Consider the following 16940-nt stretch of genomic DNA (forward strand, 5'->3'; position numbering starts at 1 on the left):
TATTGGAAGGTGACGAGACTCCCCCAGCTTCACCCCTCCTCCCAAAGCAGTGCTCCCTCCCAGCTGTCCACAGCTCCCTGGGGAGGGGCTGCCCCCCTCCCACTCTGACACTGGCCTGAAACGGGGGCCCTCCCGGAGAGGCCAGCCCGTCGTCCTTAAAGTGCTTTGCTCTGACAGTGCAGCGAACTTCCCTCTGGGCCCTGAGCACACGCACCGCCTCCAGGCAGGCGCCGGGGCTGCAGCTGCCTCTCAGTCTGACCCTGTGTGGGTGCCGAGGCCCCGTGACTCCCGGCGTGTGCGAGTTCAGGAAGCGGCTCTCCCCGCCCTGGCCTGGGGGGCGTCAGATCTGGTACTCCCAGGCCTCCCAGGGCTCCAGCGCCCTGTTGACCACGCCCCGCATCTCGCTCAGCACCTCGCTCCGCAGCGCCCCCTGGCGCAGCCGCTCCCAGTTGGTGCTGCTCCGGGAGGTGCTCCGCGACACGGAGGGGCTGGGGAGGCACAGGTGGGCGCCCGGCAGGGGCTGCGGCTTGTCCCCGTCCTTGTCCCCGTCCTTGTCGCCGCCGTCGCCGCCGTCGTCGGGGCTCAGGGTGTGGAAGGCCTGTGCGTAGCGCTGGATCCGCTGCCGGTTCAGGTCCTGCCTGTCCTCCACCCTGGGGACGCAGCCGGCGTGAGCGCGGACAGCCCAGCCCGAGGGGGGGGAGGTGAGGGGGGCGTGGGCGGGGGCGGGGGCTGCTGTCCTGGCCCGCCGCATCCTCCCTTCGCCGTCCTCCTGCTCTTCAGCGGTCCTGCAGCCCTGCGGGAACCCAGGCCCCCTCCCCGGGGTCCCTCACCTCCCGTCTATGGGCAGGACCCCGCAGCCCACCCACCCGGGGGCACTCACCGCAGGAACCAGCGGTCCCCCAGGCCGTACTCGCGCCCGCAGATCCCAGAGCGAGGCCACAGGAAGCGGGGCAGCTTCCGCTCCAGCATCACCGTGGTGGCCACGACCTGCAGGGGTCGGGGAGCAGAGGGGAAGGCCGAGCCTGGGCTGGGAGTCGCCAGGTGATGTGCAGGGGTGCGTGCCGTCCTCTCCAAGGGGGAGGGCGTAGGAGAGACTCAGGAGTGGCTGGGTTGAGTAAGAGCTACAGGGAGGGCTTCGGGGGCGCTGCAGGCTCCAACATCTGGCCCAGGCAGCTGGTGGGGGAGAGCTTGCAGGGGTAAAACCGCCCTCCTGCCTGAGCTAGCCTCATCTGGTGCAGGCTCCCGGAGCCTCAGTTCCACCGACGCCCACTTTCGGGGGATTCCCACTTTTATTTTAACAAGATGGTTTCTGCAGGCAGGCAGAGAGACGCTCTGGGTGTTTCAGAGGATGCTCTGCGGCCGTATGTCCCCAGGCCTTTTGTCCCCAACTGCGTTGTGTTTCTCTCCGGGGCCAAAGACAGCATCTGCTACCTGGGGGAGGTTGGTGTGGCATTTTTTTTTTTTTTTAAAAACTCGCACTGTTTCTGGGTCAAATTATGCAGACTTATATATCGCCAAGAAGGTGTGATACTCCTTTTTTTTTTTTTTTTTTGAAATCCCATAACAGAATGTACTGAAAGCTGTTTTAGTCACCGTTTTGGTTTATTTCTGGTTGGTTCCTATTCTGTTGACTTCAAGAGAGAGGGGGGGTTAAAAAAAAAAAGGCTTTTACTCTTTGAGAAAAGGGTGAGGAGGAATTCTTCGAGGCTATATCGTCATCATGGGCGTATGGCTCCTCCCCGGCCCCTGTTACGCTTTGTATCACATTATTTACCGGGCAAAAACCGTCCAAAGCTTGGGGAATTTGCAACCTTTGAAACCAGGTCTGCAAGAAGCATCCAAAGAGCTTCCTTCTGTAAGGGACAGGGACAAACTTCCCAACATGTGGCACTGGGTAAGGTACTCAGGGTTTTCGTCTGCTCGGTGAAGAAAGGTGTGTTGACTCCCAGCTTGCTAAGGGATTTTATAATTTTCAATAATGAATGAACGACTCATTGAAACACACTCGGTTCAAATCTCATCTGGGGTCCTAACAGCCTCTGGCTGGGGTTGGCCTTTGTTCCCGCCCCACTGGGCGGCTAGGGGGCAGCGGCCGGGGGCCTCACCTGTGCCCGCCAGAGCTCGTCGCGCTCGTGGGCCACCCTCCAGTGCGTGTCGCCCATCATGGCGATCAGCAGGTTGAGCATGAGCAGCGTGGCGATGATGGCGAAGGCCGCGTAGGTGATGCTGTACATGAAGGGCAGGTCCACGTCGTAGTTGGCCGGCCCGTCGATGATGGTGAGGAACAGCTCAAAGGTGCTGAACAGGGACATGGGGTAGTCGTAGAAGTGGCCCAGCTCGTCGGGGTCCTCTGTCTGGAAGATGATATAGAAGGCTGCTCCACCCAAGGGGATGAGAGTTACCATGGCGACCACAGATGCACAGGGGCCCCAGGGAGCCCGTGGCCTTGGCTTCCTGCATCCTGTCCTGGGTAGCAGTCTCCTCCCCACCCCCGATCCTGCATCCCCTCTGGGGGACAGGTCATCCTCTGCGTGGTCCCTCTGACTTCCGCCTCCCTCCTCTGACTACCACCTGCCCCTCTACCACCTCCCATCTCTAACTTCTGCCTCACTACTTTGACTTCTGCCCCTTCCCTTTGACTCCCACTTTCCCCCTCTGACTTCACCTCCCTGTTCTGACCTTCACCTCCGCCCTCCAACTCTCACCTTCCCCGCTTCCAACTACGACCTCCCGCCCTGACTTCCACCTCCCCTTCTGACTTCCGCCTCCTCCTCTGACTTCCACCTCCTCTGATCTCTGCCTCCTCCCTCTGATTCCTGCCTCCCCCTTCTGATTTCTGCCTCCCCCCTCTGACTTCCAGGAATCAGAGGGACTTCCTCCTCCCTCTGATTCCTGCCTTCCCTCTTCTGATTTCTGCCTCCCCCTCCTCCCCCCTCTGGATTCCACTCCCCCCTCTGACTCCCACTATCCCCCTCTGACTCCCATCTTCCCCCTCTGACTTCCACCTCCCCCTCTGACTTCCACCTCCTCCTCTGATTTCTGCCTCCTCCCTCTGACTCCCATCTCCCCCCTCTGACTTCCACCCCCCCCCCCGACTTCCGCCTCCTCCTCTGATTTCTGCCTCTTCCCTCTGACTGCCACCTCCCCCTGACTTCCGCCTTCCCCTCTGATTTCTGCCTCCTCCTTCTGATTTCTGTCTCCCCGCTCTGATTCCCTCTCCCCCACCCCAGGGGCCCCCACCCCCAAGTGAGTTTATCCAGAGGCTCAGGGGCACCCTTAGCCCGTGAAGCTTCCCCTGCCTCGGCCCCTCCCAGACAGGCATCTCACCCGAAGCAAAGCCCAGGATGACCACAGCCATGAGCCAGCAGAAGCGCATCAGGTCCCCAAAGATCATCTAGGTGGAGGCAAGGGGGGAAAGACTTTCACCAGGGCCCCTCCCCAGTGTAGCCTGAGATGCCCAGTAGTAGCCTGTCCTGTTCTCAGGGCCCGTGGGCACCCCGTGGCCCCCCAGACCCCATCTCCTGGTCTGTGTGGCACAGGAACTAGAATGATGGCACGTTGCTGGAGGGGCTGAGGATGGGGGCGACCACGTGTGGCCAGCCAGGTCGGTGAGTGGAGGACCTGACCCTGCCCGGAAGTGGGGCAGCCCCGCCCCTCCCCCCGTTCTCCCAGGGGTTGGGGGCTGGGGGGCTGCACAGACCTTCTGGATCATGATGGTGAAGGGGCCCAGCATCTGGAAGCCTCGGGCGAAGTACATGACGTTGCACCAGCCCAGCACCAGGGCGATGGACATGGGCACCACCTCGCCGTGGGTGCTGGAGAGTCGCATCACCATGGTCACCAGCACCATGCAGGCGTACGTGATGCTGGGGAGAGCGGGCAGCCGTCACGGGACACCCCCGACACCCGCCCCCTCCCCCGCCGCTGCCTTCGCCAGCTCCACCCTCGGGACTGTGTGCGTCTTGGGGGCAGAAGCCTGGAGTCCCGGCGCTGAGTGGGGGCTGGGGGTGAAGCAGGGGCTGCAGCTCGAGGGCGGGATGCATGAGGGTGGGGAGACTCACAGGAGGACGTGAAACGGCCCCCCGAGGATGGTGTGTCCAAAGAAGCGGGTGACACCCAAGCGGAAGATGTCTGGGATCTGGGGAGGGGAGATGGGTGTTGTGCTTGGCGGCTCCGGTTGGCCCGCCCCTCACAGACAGCCCCTGCCCCCGCCCCCGGTCCGGCCCGTGACTCACCTCTACCAGCAGGACGATGACCGCCCCCACCACCGTCACCAGCTCCCCCACCAGCCTGAGGTGATCCTGGGGGCTCTCGTAGGCCTCCTGAAGTTGGGTTGGGGGACAACGGAGCCCTGAGGATTAGTCACAGCTGCCTGACCCCGTAACCCTGCCCGGCCCGGCACGCCGCCCCCACCCCCTTCAGATGTGGTGTTGCTGACTTTGTGAGGTGGGCCCCGGGGATGGAGGGCAGGCAGAGGATCCCAGTGTGAGAAAGGAAGTGCAGAGACCCACGGCCAGAGCCAGGGCCAGGGGGGAAGGTGCTGGCCTTGCCTGCAGCCAACCTGAGTTCAACCCCCCACATCCTGGATCGTCTCGGAGCTTGAGTGCAGAGCCAGGAGTCAGCCCTGAGCACGGCTGGGTATGGCCCAAGACCAAAGTAGAAGAAGGAGAGGAGGGGGAGGAGGAGGGGATGGAGGAAGAGCAGGAGGAGCAGGAAGAGGAAAAGGAGGAGGAGGAGCAGGAAGAGCAGACAGAGGAGGAGCAGCAGGAGGAGGGGGAGCGGGAGGAGGAGCTGAGGGGGAGGAGGAGGGGATGGAGGAAGAGCAGGGGGAGCAGAGGAAGAGGAAAAGGAGGAGGAGCAGGAAGATCAGACAGAGGAGGAGCAGCAGGAGGAGCGGGAGCGGGAGGAGGAGGAGCTGCGGGGAGGATCAGGCGCCCGGCCGACCTGCAGGGGCTTCTGCTGCAGGATGGTGGTGTCGCGCGGGCTGGTGCGGTTGTCGGTCCGGGGCTTCAGGGGCCGGTAGACGCAGCACACGGTGAAGCAGACGAGGTAGAGCAGGTAGACGGCGCCCAGCAGGCAGAAGTAGGGCCGCCCGTACCGCTTCCACTTGAGGCTCACCAGCTCCTTCACGGGCGTCTGGTCCAGGATCTGGCGCGCCTGCGCAGAGAGCCCGCGGCCCGGCGCTCAGGGAGAGAGCCGGGTGCCCCCGGGCCGCCCCCCGCCCGGCCCCCCGCCGGCCCGGACCTCGCGCTTCTTGGTGGTGACGATCAGTTCCAGCAGGGAGGGCTCGTCCCCCGAGGAGTCGATCTCCGTGAGGTCGTACAGGGTGGAGCTCAGCGGCCCGTACGTCCACTGGATGTGCTTCCGCTTCTGCAGCAGGTGCTGGAACATCTGGGGGGTCCAGGGGGGGCTTCAGGGGGGCGGGCCCAGAGTGCCGGGACCGCGTGTCTGCGAGGACAGCGCACAGGGAGGGCCAACTGCTCTTCTGTCCTGTAACCCCGCGGGAAGGGAGAAGGGGGGAGGCGCGAGACTTGGGGGGCTACAGCTGCGAGCAATGACAGGACCCCGGAGGCGGGGACAGTGGGGTGGCCCTGGCTGAAGGGGTCAAGAGAGCCTCAAATCTGAAACAAAAGCTCTAAAAACCAGGTGATGCCTCGGGATGACCTTTGACCCCAACCCGCAGGGGTCAGGAGGAGGGCCGCGGGCAGGGGGTGGGGCGCCCTCACCACCGTGTTGCCCTCCACGCCCGCCAGCTTGAAGGGGGTGAGGCCCTGGTGGTTGGGCACGAGGTCCAGGGACTGCAGCTGGCCGCCCAGCCCGTCGTAGGACAGCAGCAGGTTGTACATCTGGCAGGCGAACGTTTTGTTGGGCTGCAGGGTGAGGATGTGCAGCACCGTGTTGCCTGCGGGCGGGGCACGCGGGGGTCAGTGGCCGTGCCCGCCTCTGGCCCAGCCAGTCTGCCCTCCCGGCCCGGTGCTCACCCAGCGCGTCCTGGGCGCGGAGGTCGGCGCCGTGCTCCAGGAGCAGCCTCACGATCTCCTCGCTGCCCACGCAGGCGGCGAAGGACAAGGGGTGCTCCCCTGGGGACACACAGGGCTCGTGGGGGGACGGCGCGGGCAGGGCAGGGCAGGGCAGGGCTCCCCAGGCCGGCCCTCTGCTCCCCGGGAGAGGCCCTGGGCAGCAGGACCAGGCGGGGCAGGGAGGGGCGCTGCCCTGCCCGCCCACCAACCCTCGGGGCCCCAGGCACAGACCTGCCCCCTGCCCCCTCCTGGGCTCCTGCCCCCGCGCCCCCCTTCCCCGGGCCGGGCCGGCTCCCACCGAAGTAGATGAGGTTGCGCGGGCTGAGCTGGAAGGCGGTGCCCGTGGCCCTGGCCGAGACGCTGGCGCCGCGGGCGAGCAGGGCGCGCACCAAGTTCACGTTCTGGTTGACGATGGCGATGTGCAGGGCCGTCTGACCTGGAGCCCAGAGACCCCGTCACGGGGAGCCCGGGTTCTGCGGGGCCCCAGAGAACCCCTCCCGCTGTGGTCATCTCCTTCTGGGCAGCTGGGGTGTGGGGGGGGCGGGGGGGAGGAGGAGGAGGGAAGAAGGAGAGGAGGAGGAGGAGAAGGAGAGGAGGAGGAGGGGAGGAGGTGGAGGGAGGAGGAGTGGGAGAGGAGGGAAGGGGGAGGAGGAGAAGGAGGAGAGGAGGAGGAGGAGGAAGAGCAGGAGGAGGAAGAGGAGATAAAAGAGGAGGAGGAGGAGAGGAGAAGGAGGAGGAGAGGAGAAGGAGGAGGGGGAGGAGGAGAAGGAGGAGAGGAGGAGGGGGAGGAGGAGGAGGAGGAGAGGAGGAGGGGGAGGAGGAGGAGGAGGAGAGGAGAAGGAGGAGGGGGAGGAAGAGGAGGAGGAGAGGAGGAGAGGAGAAGGAGGAGGGGAAGGTGGATGGACCCTCAGGGTTCCTTGAGGAGCATACTCCTGCCCCCACCCAGCTCTGCGCGTGTCAGGGGCAGCTGTGGAGGGCGGGCAGTAAAGTAAGTGGAGGGAACCGGGGCTCGAGCGCGCCCCCCCCCTACCCCCCAGCTCTGCAGGCAGAGCAGCCCCGCGGGGCCCTCACCCTCATACAGCTCCGACATCATGGGCTCGAAGACCAGCTCGGGGGCGGCGTCCATGAGCACCACGGCCGCCTCCAGGTTGTCGTAGAGCGCGGCGATGTGCAGCGCCGTCTCCCCCAGGGCCCCTGGCGAGCACGGGGGGGGGGGGGAGAGTGTGTGGGGGGCGGAGGTGGCAGGCTGGGCCAGAGGGGCCGGGCCGGGGGCGCCCCTCACCTTTCTGGTGCACCTCGCAGGTCTCGTACTGCAGCAGCTTGTGGAGCGCCTGCACGTCATTCTCCTTGGCGGCCAGCAGGAAGGGGGACTCCCAGATCCTGGGGGGTGGGGGGGACAGCAGTGGCTTCACCAGAGAGACGGTGGCGTCGGCATAATGACCCCCACCACCCCCTGCTCCCCGAGGCAGGTGACAAGACCCTTTTCAGCTGCGGTGGGGGCAGGCCCGTGGGCACCGGGCTGGGGGGAGGGGGGGCTGTCGTCTGTGCGTGGAGGGCTGGGAGGAGTCAAACACTCACCCCTGCCCTCCTGACCTCGGGCACAGCCCAGCTTTATGCTCCGTGCCCAGGGACGCCTGCCGAGATAAGCCTGTTTTCCCGGGCAGGGGTGCCGGGACGGTGGCTTGGCCCGGGCCTGCAGTATCCGCAGGGAGCATTCCCGCCGTGTGTGTGTGTGTGTGTGTGTGTGTGTGTGTGTGTGTTTTTGCGCGCGCGCTCGTGTAGTGGCAGGGCAGGTTAGGGAGGGGGTCCCTTCTGCCCAGAGCCGCCCCCCAGGTCTCTCTAACCCTCTCTGCGCCTCCCTCAGGAGCATCTCTGGAAGCAAAGACCCTCTGAATTCTCTCTGGAGTTTTCCTGCCGTGAACAGGGACTTGCTTTCCTTTCATCAAATCTTCACCCCCCTACCCCCCACTGAGACGCTTTATTTATTTATTTATTTATTTATTTATTTTGCTTTTTGGGTCACACCCGGCGATGCACAGGGGTCACTCCTGGTTCATGCACTCAGGAATCACCCCTGGCGGTGCTCAGGGGACCTTATGGGATGCTGGGATTCGAACCCGGGTCGGCCGCGTGCAAGGCAAACGCCCTACCCGCTGTGCTATCGCTCCAGCCCCGCCCACTGAGACACTTTAGAGCCAGACTCGGGGGTCTCTTCTCAGTCTGGTTCCTCTCTCAGCCCTGGGCCAGTCGAGTTGGCCTTTCTTGGGGCGCCAGTGAAATAGCTGGATTTACCCGTGGATGGCTACTGAGGACCCGGGGTGCTGGTCAGTCTGGGAAACTTGAGTCCTGAGCTGGGGGAGAGGCCCCCAGGAGCCCCAGGTCCCCACCTCAGGCCCCCAGGCCCAGCCATTCCAACACAGAACATTCTCTCCTCATTCCATCTGTCCCCTCCTCCTCCTCCTCCTCCGGACTACCCTCACTGAATCAGCTCCAGCCGAAGAGGAGTGAAACTCCGAACTAGCTCTCTCCCTGCACCTTGTTTATACTCAACCCAGCCTCCTCCAAGCTGCAAAGATAATCCCTAAAAACAACAAAGGTGATCACAGTCACCAAATGCTGCGGATCCTTCAACACCGAAGGATGGGTGCAGTCTCTCTGTGACCTGCATCATTCGCCTGCTTCCTCACTCTCACTCTGTAGACCCAGTCCTTTGCCCCGTCATCCCAGACCACATTGTTCTTCAATGCCCAAGGCCCGGTCCTAACACCCCTGGCACCCTGAATCCAGAGCCAACCAACCCCTTGCAACTCTTAGTCTTGTCTCAACTCTGCTCCCCGCTCCAGAGACGGGGCCCAGTGCAGGCCTCGCTGCTACCTGCAGGCTGAATGACTTGGTGACTGTCCCCAAGGGGTGGGACGGCTTGGCTGGCCCTCCCTGTTATCTCCAGGAGCCATCCATCCTCTCAGCCCACCCTGGGCAAACACAATGTAAGTGAAACAACAACAAAAAAAAATAGTGTGTTTGGTATGCAAACACAGCTGCAAAGCAAGTATTTGACATCGCAGTCACCTCCACCAACTTCCCAACCATCTGTTCTGATCCTTAGAATATCATATTCCCCAAAATACATACACACACACACACACACACCTTTCCCTAGAAATGCAAAGTGCTTCCTCTCTTTATTTCCTTTTTTTGTGTGTTGCACATATACTGTTTCTTCTCTCTCTGTAGCATGGGAAGGTAAACATCAGCCACTCTCCCATCTTTGCATCCTTTTTTATTTTTTCAGTAATTCAAAGGATTTAGTACAAGTTCAAGATTCATGTGACAAATGACCAAGATTTTGTTAAGAGTTCAACTTTTGCCTTCTCCCCCATTTCTCTCATCTTGTTTTATCTCAAGCATTTCGCTATCAATTCCTCCCCCCTCCCTGAGTGCCCGTACACACACACACACACACACACACACACACACACACACACACACATTTTCTAGTCTATGATTACATGAACAGATCCCACAGTGATTTAGAAAACTTATTTTTACATAAGCTACATTGTTACAACCAATTTTTTAATATACCCTTTAACTTGATCAACATCTGCTTAATATATGACCCTTGTCCCGTCCTTACACATTCTTTTAAATTGTCCCTCACCCTGGAGAGGTATAACACGCTATTTTCTAGTTTCCCTTGTTTTGTTTGGGAGTGGAAGGGAAACAGAAATTTAAGTGTTTAGAGTCACTCTTGATTGCTAAAATATGCTCTCCAGTAATCCTTTTAAAGAGGGTACGCAAAAAATGAAGTCTTTGAATTCTTCAATATCAAAAAAAGATCTTCGTTTTTGCATCCTTTCCCTGCCCTGTCCACCCAGTGGACTTCCAGTATCCTGCCCCCTCTGGCTAAGGGCGTGATGGCTCGTAGCAAAGGGACGGTGGGCTCTCAGACCCACAGCCAAATTCTGCTTCCTGTTCCTGAAGGCTGGTCAGGGCGTGGGTCCCCAACATGTTCCTGTAGGTCCCTCAAGCTCACCAAGGTGCCCTACAAACCTCCATGCCCTCTATAGCCCTTTGCCTGTCTCTTCCAACAGCTCTCTCGAACCTGGAAAGAATAGGGACCTATTGTCAGACCTCGACCTGCAGATTTTCCAGATAAAACAGATGCTCAATGATACGGGACTTTGAGACACACAAGGAACAATGCTGGAACAGTAGCTCCCCGCAGGGCTGGTGCCAGAGGGGTCCGGGGTGGCAGGGCACGCCCTGTGGTGCTAGGAGGCTGGGGACAGTATCTGGGATGGACTTGTGCTTTGCCACTGAAACCAAATCCCGGCTCCATCTAGTAACTCTTTTTAACACCATACCCAGGATGTACCTAGACAAAGAGCTTAGGTGACTGTTTCTCTGAAATTCCTATCCAGTGTCCTCGGTCAGACTGGATTCGATAAGAAAACAGTTTCAGTGCCAAAGCAACCGAGTTTGTTGAGACCGAACTTGCTTTGGTTGGCAAAAAGCAGACGCGGCCCAGGGGGGCGGGGGACAGTGCTTGGAGGTGCGGGGGAGACAGAGACAGTCCTTGAAGTAGCAGCACGTGGCCAGAAGGGGGCAGCAGAGCCGGCCACCTCCACACCTGTGGGCTCCATCGAAGGGGGCAGGACAGGACCTATCCAGAGATTCTTGTGCCTTGGGCATGGATAGTTTCTCACTAACAATGCAGCACAGAAATCTAGATGTGGAGCAAAATCTACACCTCCATACCAGCTGTCTGTCAGTTACCTCCCTTGAGTGGGAGGCGACGGACAGGAGGCTGACAAAATACCTTTCCTATAGTCAAATCAATTTTTTTAACTTTGTGGAAATCTCAACAGCTCCTAGTATTTACAAACGTGGCTATCCAGCTGCCTTTGGGGCACGGATGTCCCCTCTGCTTCCCAAAAGATTTGGCAATGACTTGGAGCCTTGGGAAGGGACGGTCCAGGCATCTGGTGCCAAGAGGACAGAGGTCACGCGTCTCATTCATGCCGGGGTGGAGAAGCGCAGATTCTGGGCTCTAACTCCCCATAATCTCCTGTGATGAGGTGACCCTGCGTTAGCAGAGAAGCAAAGTGAGCAGAGAAGCAGGTGGCTGTGTAAAAATAGCTGGGGTGCAGGCCGAGAGCCTCCAAGGACACAAGGACACGGTGCCCAGAGGAAGTCCCAGTTCAGACTAAGTAGCTATCACACAGTACTCCTTGTGGGTGCCGAGTAGAAAACATTTCTTAACCATCCAAGGCTGCCCGCAAGCAGCTGGCTTCTGGACGGTGGTGGTGCTTGCTGGGTTTAGCTAATGGGAAAGTGGATGGATGAGCCTTTAGGATGCGAGAGGAAATGTTTAAAACTTTGTTCCGGACTCAGGTTCGGGGCTGTTGCTGCACTGAAACCCTGGCTCTGGGGCTCGGCGGCCCCTGCAGGGTAATAAAGCCTCTTCAGTTCAGCAAATGTGCGTGAAGGAGGATTTTTGGGGAATCACTCACCGTGCAACCGTATTCTTTTAAAAGGAGGCTTTTGTACCTTCAAAAGAATGAGAAATCCCCCGACTACTTTCTCAGAAATCAAAAACCTACTAAGAGATTGTTCAAAGGAAGCCCAAGCTAATGGGATCCCCCAAGGAAGCCTAGGGGGAGAGTTTCCAAACTGCAGGAGAGCGAAGGGGCTTAAGCGTGTACGGATTTGCCGGGCCCTAAACCGGAAACCGTCTCCTTCAGCTTCCTCTCTGTGCCTCAGTGTTCAGGCTAAGGCTGTCCTCTCTGGCTGCTCGAACCCTCTCTGGATGCCCGCTGAGCTCTACTAATACAGCACAGGGTCAGACTCAACGTCGGGGACAGCAGTGGACTGTGGCACCCCCAGAGGGTGGCCGGGCAGACACAGAGCACCCAGGGGCTGAATTGCTGCTCCAGTCGGGTGTGCAAGGGCCCTAGTGAGGGTCTTGCCCACTTCCCATACTCTCACCCTGTCCGCCTTTCCCTACAGGGGGGAGTGCCCGCCTGTGAGTGCCCGCCTGTGAGTGCCCACTTATGAGTGCCCACCTGTGTGTGCTCATCTGTGTACCCATCTGTGTGTGCCCCTCTGTGAGTTCACATCTCTGTGCCCATCTGGAGTGCCCATCTGTGTGTTCCTGTCTGTGAGTGCCCATCTGTGAGTGCCCATCTGTGTGTGCCCATCTGTGAGTGCCCATCTGTGTGTTCCTGTCTGTGAGTTCCCATCTGTGTGTGCCCGTCTGTGTGTGCCCACCTGTCTGTGCCCATCTGTGAGTGCCCACCTGTGTGTGCCCATCTGTGAGTGCCCACCTTTATGTGGCTGTCTGTGAGTGCCCACTTGTGAGTGCCCATCTGGGTGTGCCCATCTAGAGTGCCCATCTGTGTGTTTATGTCTGTGAGTGCCAGTGTGTGCCCATCTGTGAGTGCCCATCTGTGAGTGTACCCATCTTTGAGTGCTCATCTGGAGTGTCCACCTGTGTGTCACCTGTGAGTGCCCACCTCTGTGCCACCTGCGGGCACCACTTTTGTATACCAATCTGCGGCTGTGTCTGCGAGTACCCAATTGTGGGTTCCACCTGTGTGTGCTCCCTGTGAGCACCTACTTGTGAGTACTTGCCTCTCTGTGCGACCCCTGTGTGCCTACCTATGAATGCCGTCTGTAGTGCCACCTGTGAAGTCCCTGCCCCCCCGAAGTGCCCACCACCTTGCCCCCCTGTGTGTGCCAGCTGTGTCCACAGGGGTCTGTGTTTACCGATGTGCGTGTGGCGGTGTGTGCACGCCTGTGCCCCGTGTGAGCATCGGGGTCGGGGCCTGCAGAGGAAAGTGCTTTCATGCTGGGTCAGCACCCAGGGTGTGAGGAGAACCCCAGGCGGACCTCGGGCCCTAGAGAGTGGCCGGAGCCCTGGCGCCTGTCCAGCTGCAGCCTGCCGTGACTTGTCCACACGAGCCTTCCCAGAGCCTCTTCTCAGTCCCTTTGTCTGGGATCACGGGGGGTTGAGGAGGGGCTGACTGGGAGGCACAGGAGGGTCGCTGATTTCTCCCCATCACCCTCTCAGACACATGCGCCAGCATGGGGGGGTGGCTCACGGGCTCCTTGGAGGATGGTTCCCGGGGCCCTTCCCTGGGGGTCCCTCTGACAGGACCAAGTTCCCGCCAGCACCGGGAGTTGCCGTTCGGGGGGTCTGTGTTTCTTTAAGTCACAACATCCTGACATGACCAACGTGCCTCTCAGCTTCCAAAGAAGCAGCTCGCTGGGGGTCACGTTTGCCCTTATCACCCCCTCTCGCTGGCTGAGCCATTCTTGAGCTTTTCAAGAAAGGAAACTGAGGCATACCCCCCCCCCGCGCCCCCCGGCCCCCGCCCCCGTCAGAGCCGGTTCACACAGAGTTAAAGCTGCAGACTCGCCCAGGAACCTAGCCGCAGGCTTTCACCACTCAATTATGTGGTTCTTCTAGTTTTGTGACTCTTCCCAATTTTTTTCTTGGGGGGGTGGGGGTGTTTCAGTCCCGAGTGGTGACCACATGAAAGGAAGGAACAGTGGAACAGTGGCGTGTGGGGGAGATAGTTTGCACGACTCTGTGGGGGACACATCCCTGCACCCCGTTATGGACAAGGACAGGGGAAGCCGAGACGGCTGGGCTGGGGCTGCTGTGCGCCCCCCTCGCCCCCCTGCCCCCACCTGCAGCACATGTGTCTGAGGGCCGGAGACTCCCACTCACAGTGCTCGCAGACTCTGGCCTGCAGGGGCTGCGCAGAGAAGGTGCCAGCGGAGGAGGCGGGGCTGGGGCGAGGGGCTGGGGAGGGAGGGAGCCTCTCTGGGGTCTCCGGGGCAGCCTCAGCCACTGGACCCACGGCAGCTGAAGCCGGAAACTGCTCCCCGACACCCATTTCTGCCCTTTGGAACAAGGAATACCGGCTTGTTCGACCTACAAAGGCGCCGAGGGGGTCCACTCGGGCCCAAGATCATGGGTGGGGCCACGGACATGGCTGGGGGGCCGGAGTCGGGGTCGGTGGCATGCAGCAGCCCTGGGGTTCCCATCCCCGGCCTTGGATGTGTCCTCGAACCCCGCCAGGAATGACTCCCAAGCACTGGGCTCGGAGTGGCCCCAAGCTCCCCCTGTCAAAGGCCGGGGGCATCCCGAGAGCAGGGCAGGTGGCAGACTCGGTGCCCACAGGCCCGGCGGGTGCCCCCTAAGTCGCAGGGCCCCGGGGGGAGGTTGCTGAAGGAGACGGGGAAGGGTTTGAGAGTGAGGCCGGGACGCCCGGAGTGGCGGCAGCAGCAGAGGGGCTGCTAAGGCCTGAGAGAAGTCTGCCGGAGAGAGCCCGCGGGTCCCCTCAGCGGGGAGCACCCCCGTCTCCCTTCTCGGCAGCAGCTCCTCTCACCCACAGTGCTCCCAGAGCACACATCCTACCCCCTGCCTGCTCCCGGGGCTCTGCATCTCGCTGCTTTAGGGGCTCACAGGTGAGAAGGTGGGTGCCGGCTCCTGTCCCCACGTCCCTCCACCCCAGGACATCTGCGTCGCCCTTCAGGGTCACCCCTGCATCGGATGGAAATCTCTCCACTCAGGCTGGTGGGCGGCACAGCCCGGGACGCCGCCCTCAAGGCCATTCAAGTCCTTCTCGGGGCTGCCCTCCCGCTCCCTGGGGTCCTCACGGTGGGGGCCTCGCAGACCTGCTCGGGTGAGGCCCCCCAGTGGCAGTAAGAACTGGGGCAGAAAGACAAGTGGAGATACCCCACTCAGGTCAATGACTCAGGTCATTGCATCCCCACCCCTGGGCCCCCCTTCCAGGCTGTGGGTGCCTGTGCCCCCAGCCCGGGGACCCAGGAGTGGGAAGGTGAGAGCTGTCCCCAACAACAGCCCCATTCTGCGGCTCCAGTGTGTCATCAGGCAAACATGCCTGCACCCCAGTCTCCAGGCCCGGGGGGAGAGAGGTGGGTGGCAGGCGTGAGAGACAGGAAGCAGACCTCAATTTAGAGAAAGAGACAGAAAGAGGCAGAGAGACAGAGAGACGGAGAGAAAGAGACACAGAGAGAAAGAGGTAGAGAGACAGAGAAAGAGAAATACAGAGAGAGACGGAGACAGAGAGGAAGAGAGAGGCAGAGAGAGGTAGAGAGAGAGAAAGACAGAGGGAGAGGGAGACAGAGAGGGAGAGAGAAATGGAAGAAAGAGGAAGAAAGAGAGGGGGATGGAGAGAGATGGAGAGAGAGGGAAAGAGAGAGAGATGGAGAGAAAAGAAGAGAGAGTGGATGAAGAGAGAGGGAGGGAGGAAGAGAGAAGGAGAGAGAGATGGAGAGAGACAGAGAGAGGGAAAGAGAGAGGGAGAGGGGGAGAGGTAAAGAGAGAGGGAAAGGGAGATTGAGAGGGAGAGAGAGAGGGATGGAGAGAGAAGGGAGAGAGAGGGATGGAGAGAGAGAGAGAAGAGAGAGGAGCCAAACAGACCCTTTCTGTGGGTGGCAAGTTTGAGAGACAGGAAGTCAAATTCAATTTAGAGAAAGACAGAAAGAGAGGCAGAGACAGAGACAGAGATAGAGAGCGTTCTTTGGCAGGTGAGAGACCTCCAGGCACAAATGTTTCAACTTCCCCCAGGAACAGCCTCGGTCCCTGCCTCTGAAGCAGCCTGAGGCTCCCCACCCCCTGGTCCATCCTCTCCTCTCCTGTCCCCCCTCCAGTCGAACCCTGCAGCCCCCCAGGAGAGTCAGAGGGGGGGGGGAGAAGAGCCTCAAAGGAGCTTCGGGAAGTTTCCAGGAGCTGAGAGCCCCAGGTGCGATGCCCCTAGGCACGGCTGTGATTTCGGCCCAGGCCCCTGGCTCCCAGGAGAGACCGTGAACCCAGCACTGGGGCCCCTGTGTTCCTCTGCAGGGCCCCCAACACTTAGCGACCCACTGTGGGTGCCTGTCCAGTGCCCCATGCCACACAACGCATCTGTGCAGGCTGCGTCCCCTTCTGCCTCATCATTCACTCATTCATTCATTCATTCATCCACTCACTCCATCCGCTCACTCACTCGTCCACCACTCCATTCATTCATGCCCCCACTGAGCCATGCCCACCGTGTTCACGGGCCCAGGAGGGGTGAGAGCAGACAGCGGGCAAGCCCTGAGTCTGGCCAGCCATCGGCTGAGTGGGGGTGGGTGGGTGGGTGCGGGAGTTGGAGGAGGCAGGGGCCCGGCCGGCCAGCGCCTGGAAGCGGCCCTGGATAGAGGGGCTGGCTCACTGGGCTGGATGGTAGAGACCCCCGCCTCCCGGACCCTACCCACCTCACACCTGGGGAGCGCCCTGCCCTGCCCCAAAACTCTCGGGATGGAGTGCTCTCAAGAGGCCAGGCCTGGAAGGACACGCTGTCCAGAGAGAGGTGCCAAACAAAGGCAGGGAGGGCAGCGGAGGAGAGGGGGGAAGGAGGAGGAGGAGGAGGAGGAGGAGGAGGAGGAGGAGGAGGAGGAGGAGGAGGGAGGCAGGGGTGCCGGGTGCGGGATGGGGCGAGCGGCCCTTACCTCTGCTGCTGCAGCAGGTTCAGCTCATCTCGGCTCTGGGTCCATAGCTCCTGTCTCTGGAACCACCTGCAGAACTTTCTCCACAGGCAGAGAATCAGCCCCTTCTCCCTGGGCAGAGACAAACCCATGGGGTCCGGGCCGGCTCCTTGGGGGGGCTGAGGCCAAGGCCAGACCCAGAGTGGACTCAGCCTTGGGACCACATGGGCCCTCCCAAGGGCCGGCCTGGCCTCTCGCCCAAGAACTCCCTTGGTCTATCCCGCCTGGCCCGGGCAGCCAGGGGACCGCCTGGACAGACAGACAACTGGACAGACGGAGAGAAGTGACAGAGCCGGATTGCGCCCAGCCTGGAACTCCTCCTGGGAGTGAGCCAGGGAGGAGCCCGGTGGACACTCCCTCTGCTCCCAAATT

General features: G+C 60.9%; 1 protein-coding gene across 1 annotated transcript; it reads right to left on the reverse strand.

Annotated features, from left to right (window-relative positions):
* Positions 1-58: 58 nt before the first annotated feature.
* Positions 59-16675, reverse strand: TRPV6 (transient receptor potential cation channel subfamily V member 6). Its single transcript, XM_055138875.1, has 15 exons — positions 16533-16675; positions 7303-7400; positions 7092-7214; positions 6319-6456; positions 5982-6080; positions 5727-5902; positions 5245-5391; positions 4945-5157; positions 4236-4322; positions 4062-4138; positions 3701-3866; positions 3328-3394; positions 2106-2374; positions 881-987; positions 59-650 (listed from the first exon to the last, which is right to left on the reverse strand). Exons 1-15 carry the CDS (start codon positions 16658-16660, stop codon positions 341-343), a joined length of 2205 nt encoding a protein of 734 aa, XP_054994850.1. The 5' UTR covers positions 16661-16675; the 3' UTR covers positions 59-340.
* Between the last annotated feature and the right edge of the window lie 265 nt (positions 16676-16940).

The sequence above is a fragment of the Sorex araneus genome, chromosome 1 (assembly GCF_027595985.1).
Source record: "Sorex araneus isolate mSorAra2 chromosome 1, mSorAra2.pri, whole genome shotgun sequence".
Lineage (NCBI taxonomy): Eukaryota > Metazoa > Chordata > Mammalia > Eulipotyphla > Soricidae > Sorex > Sorex araneus.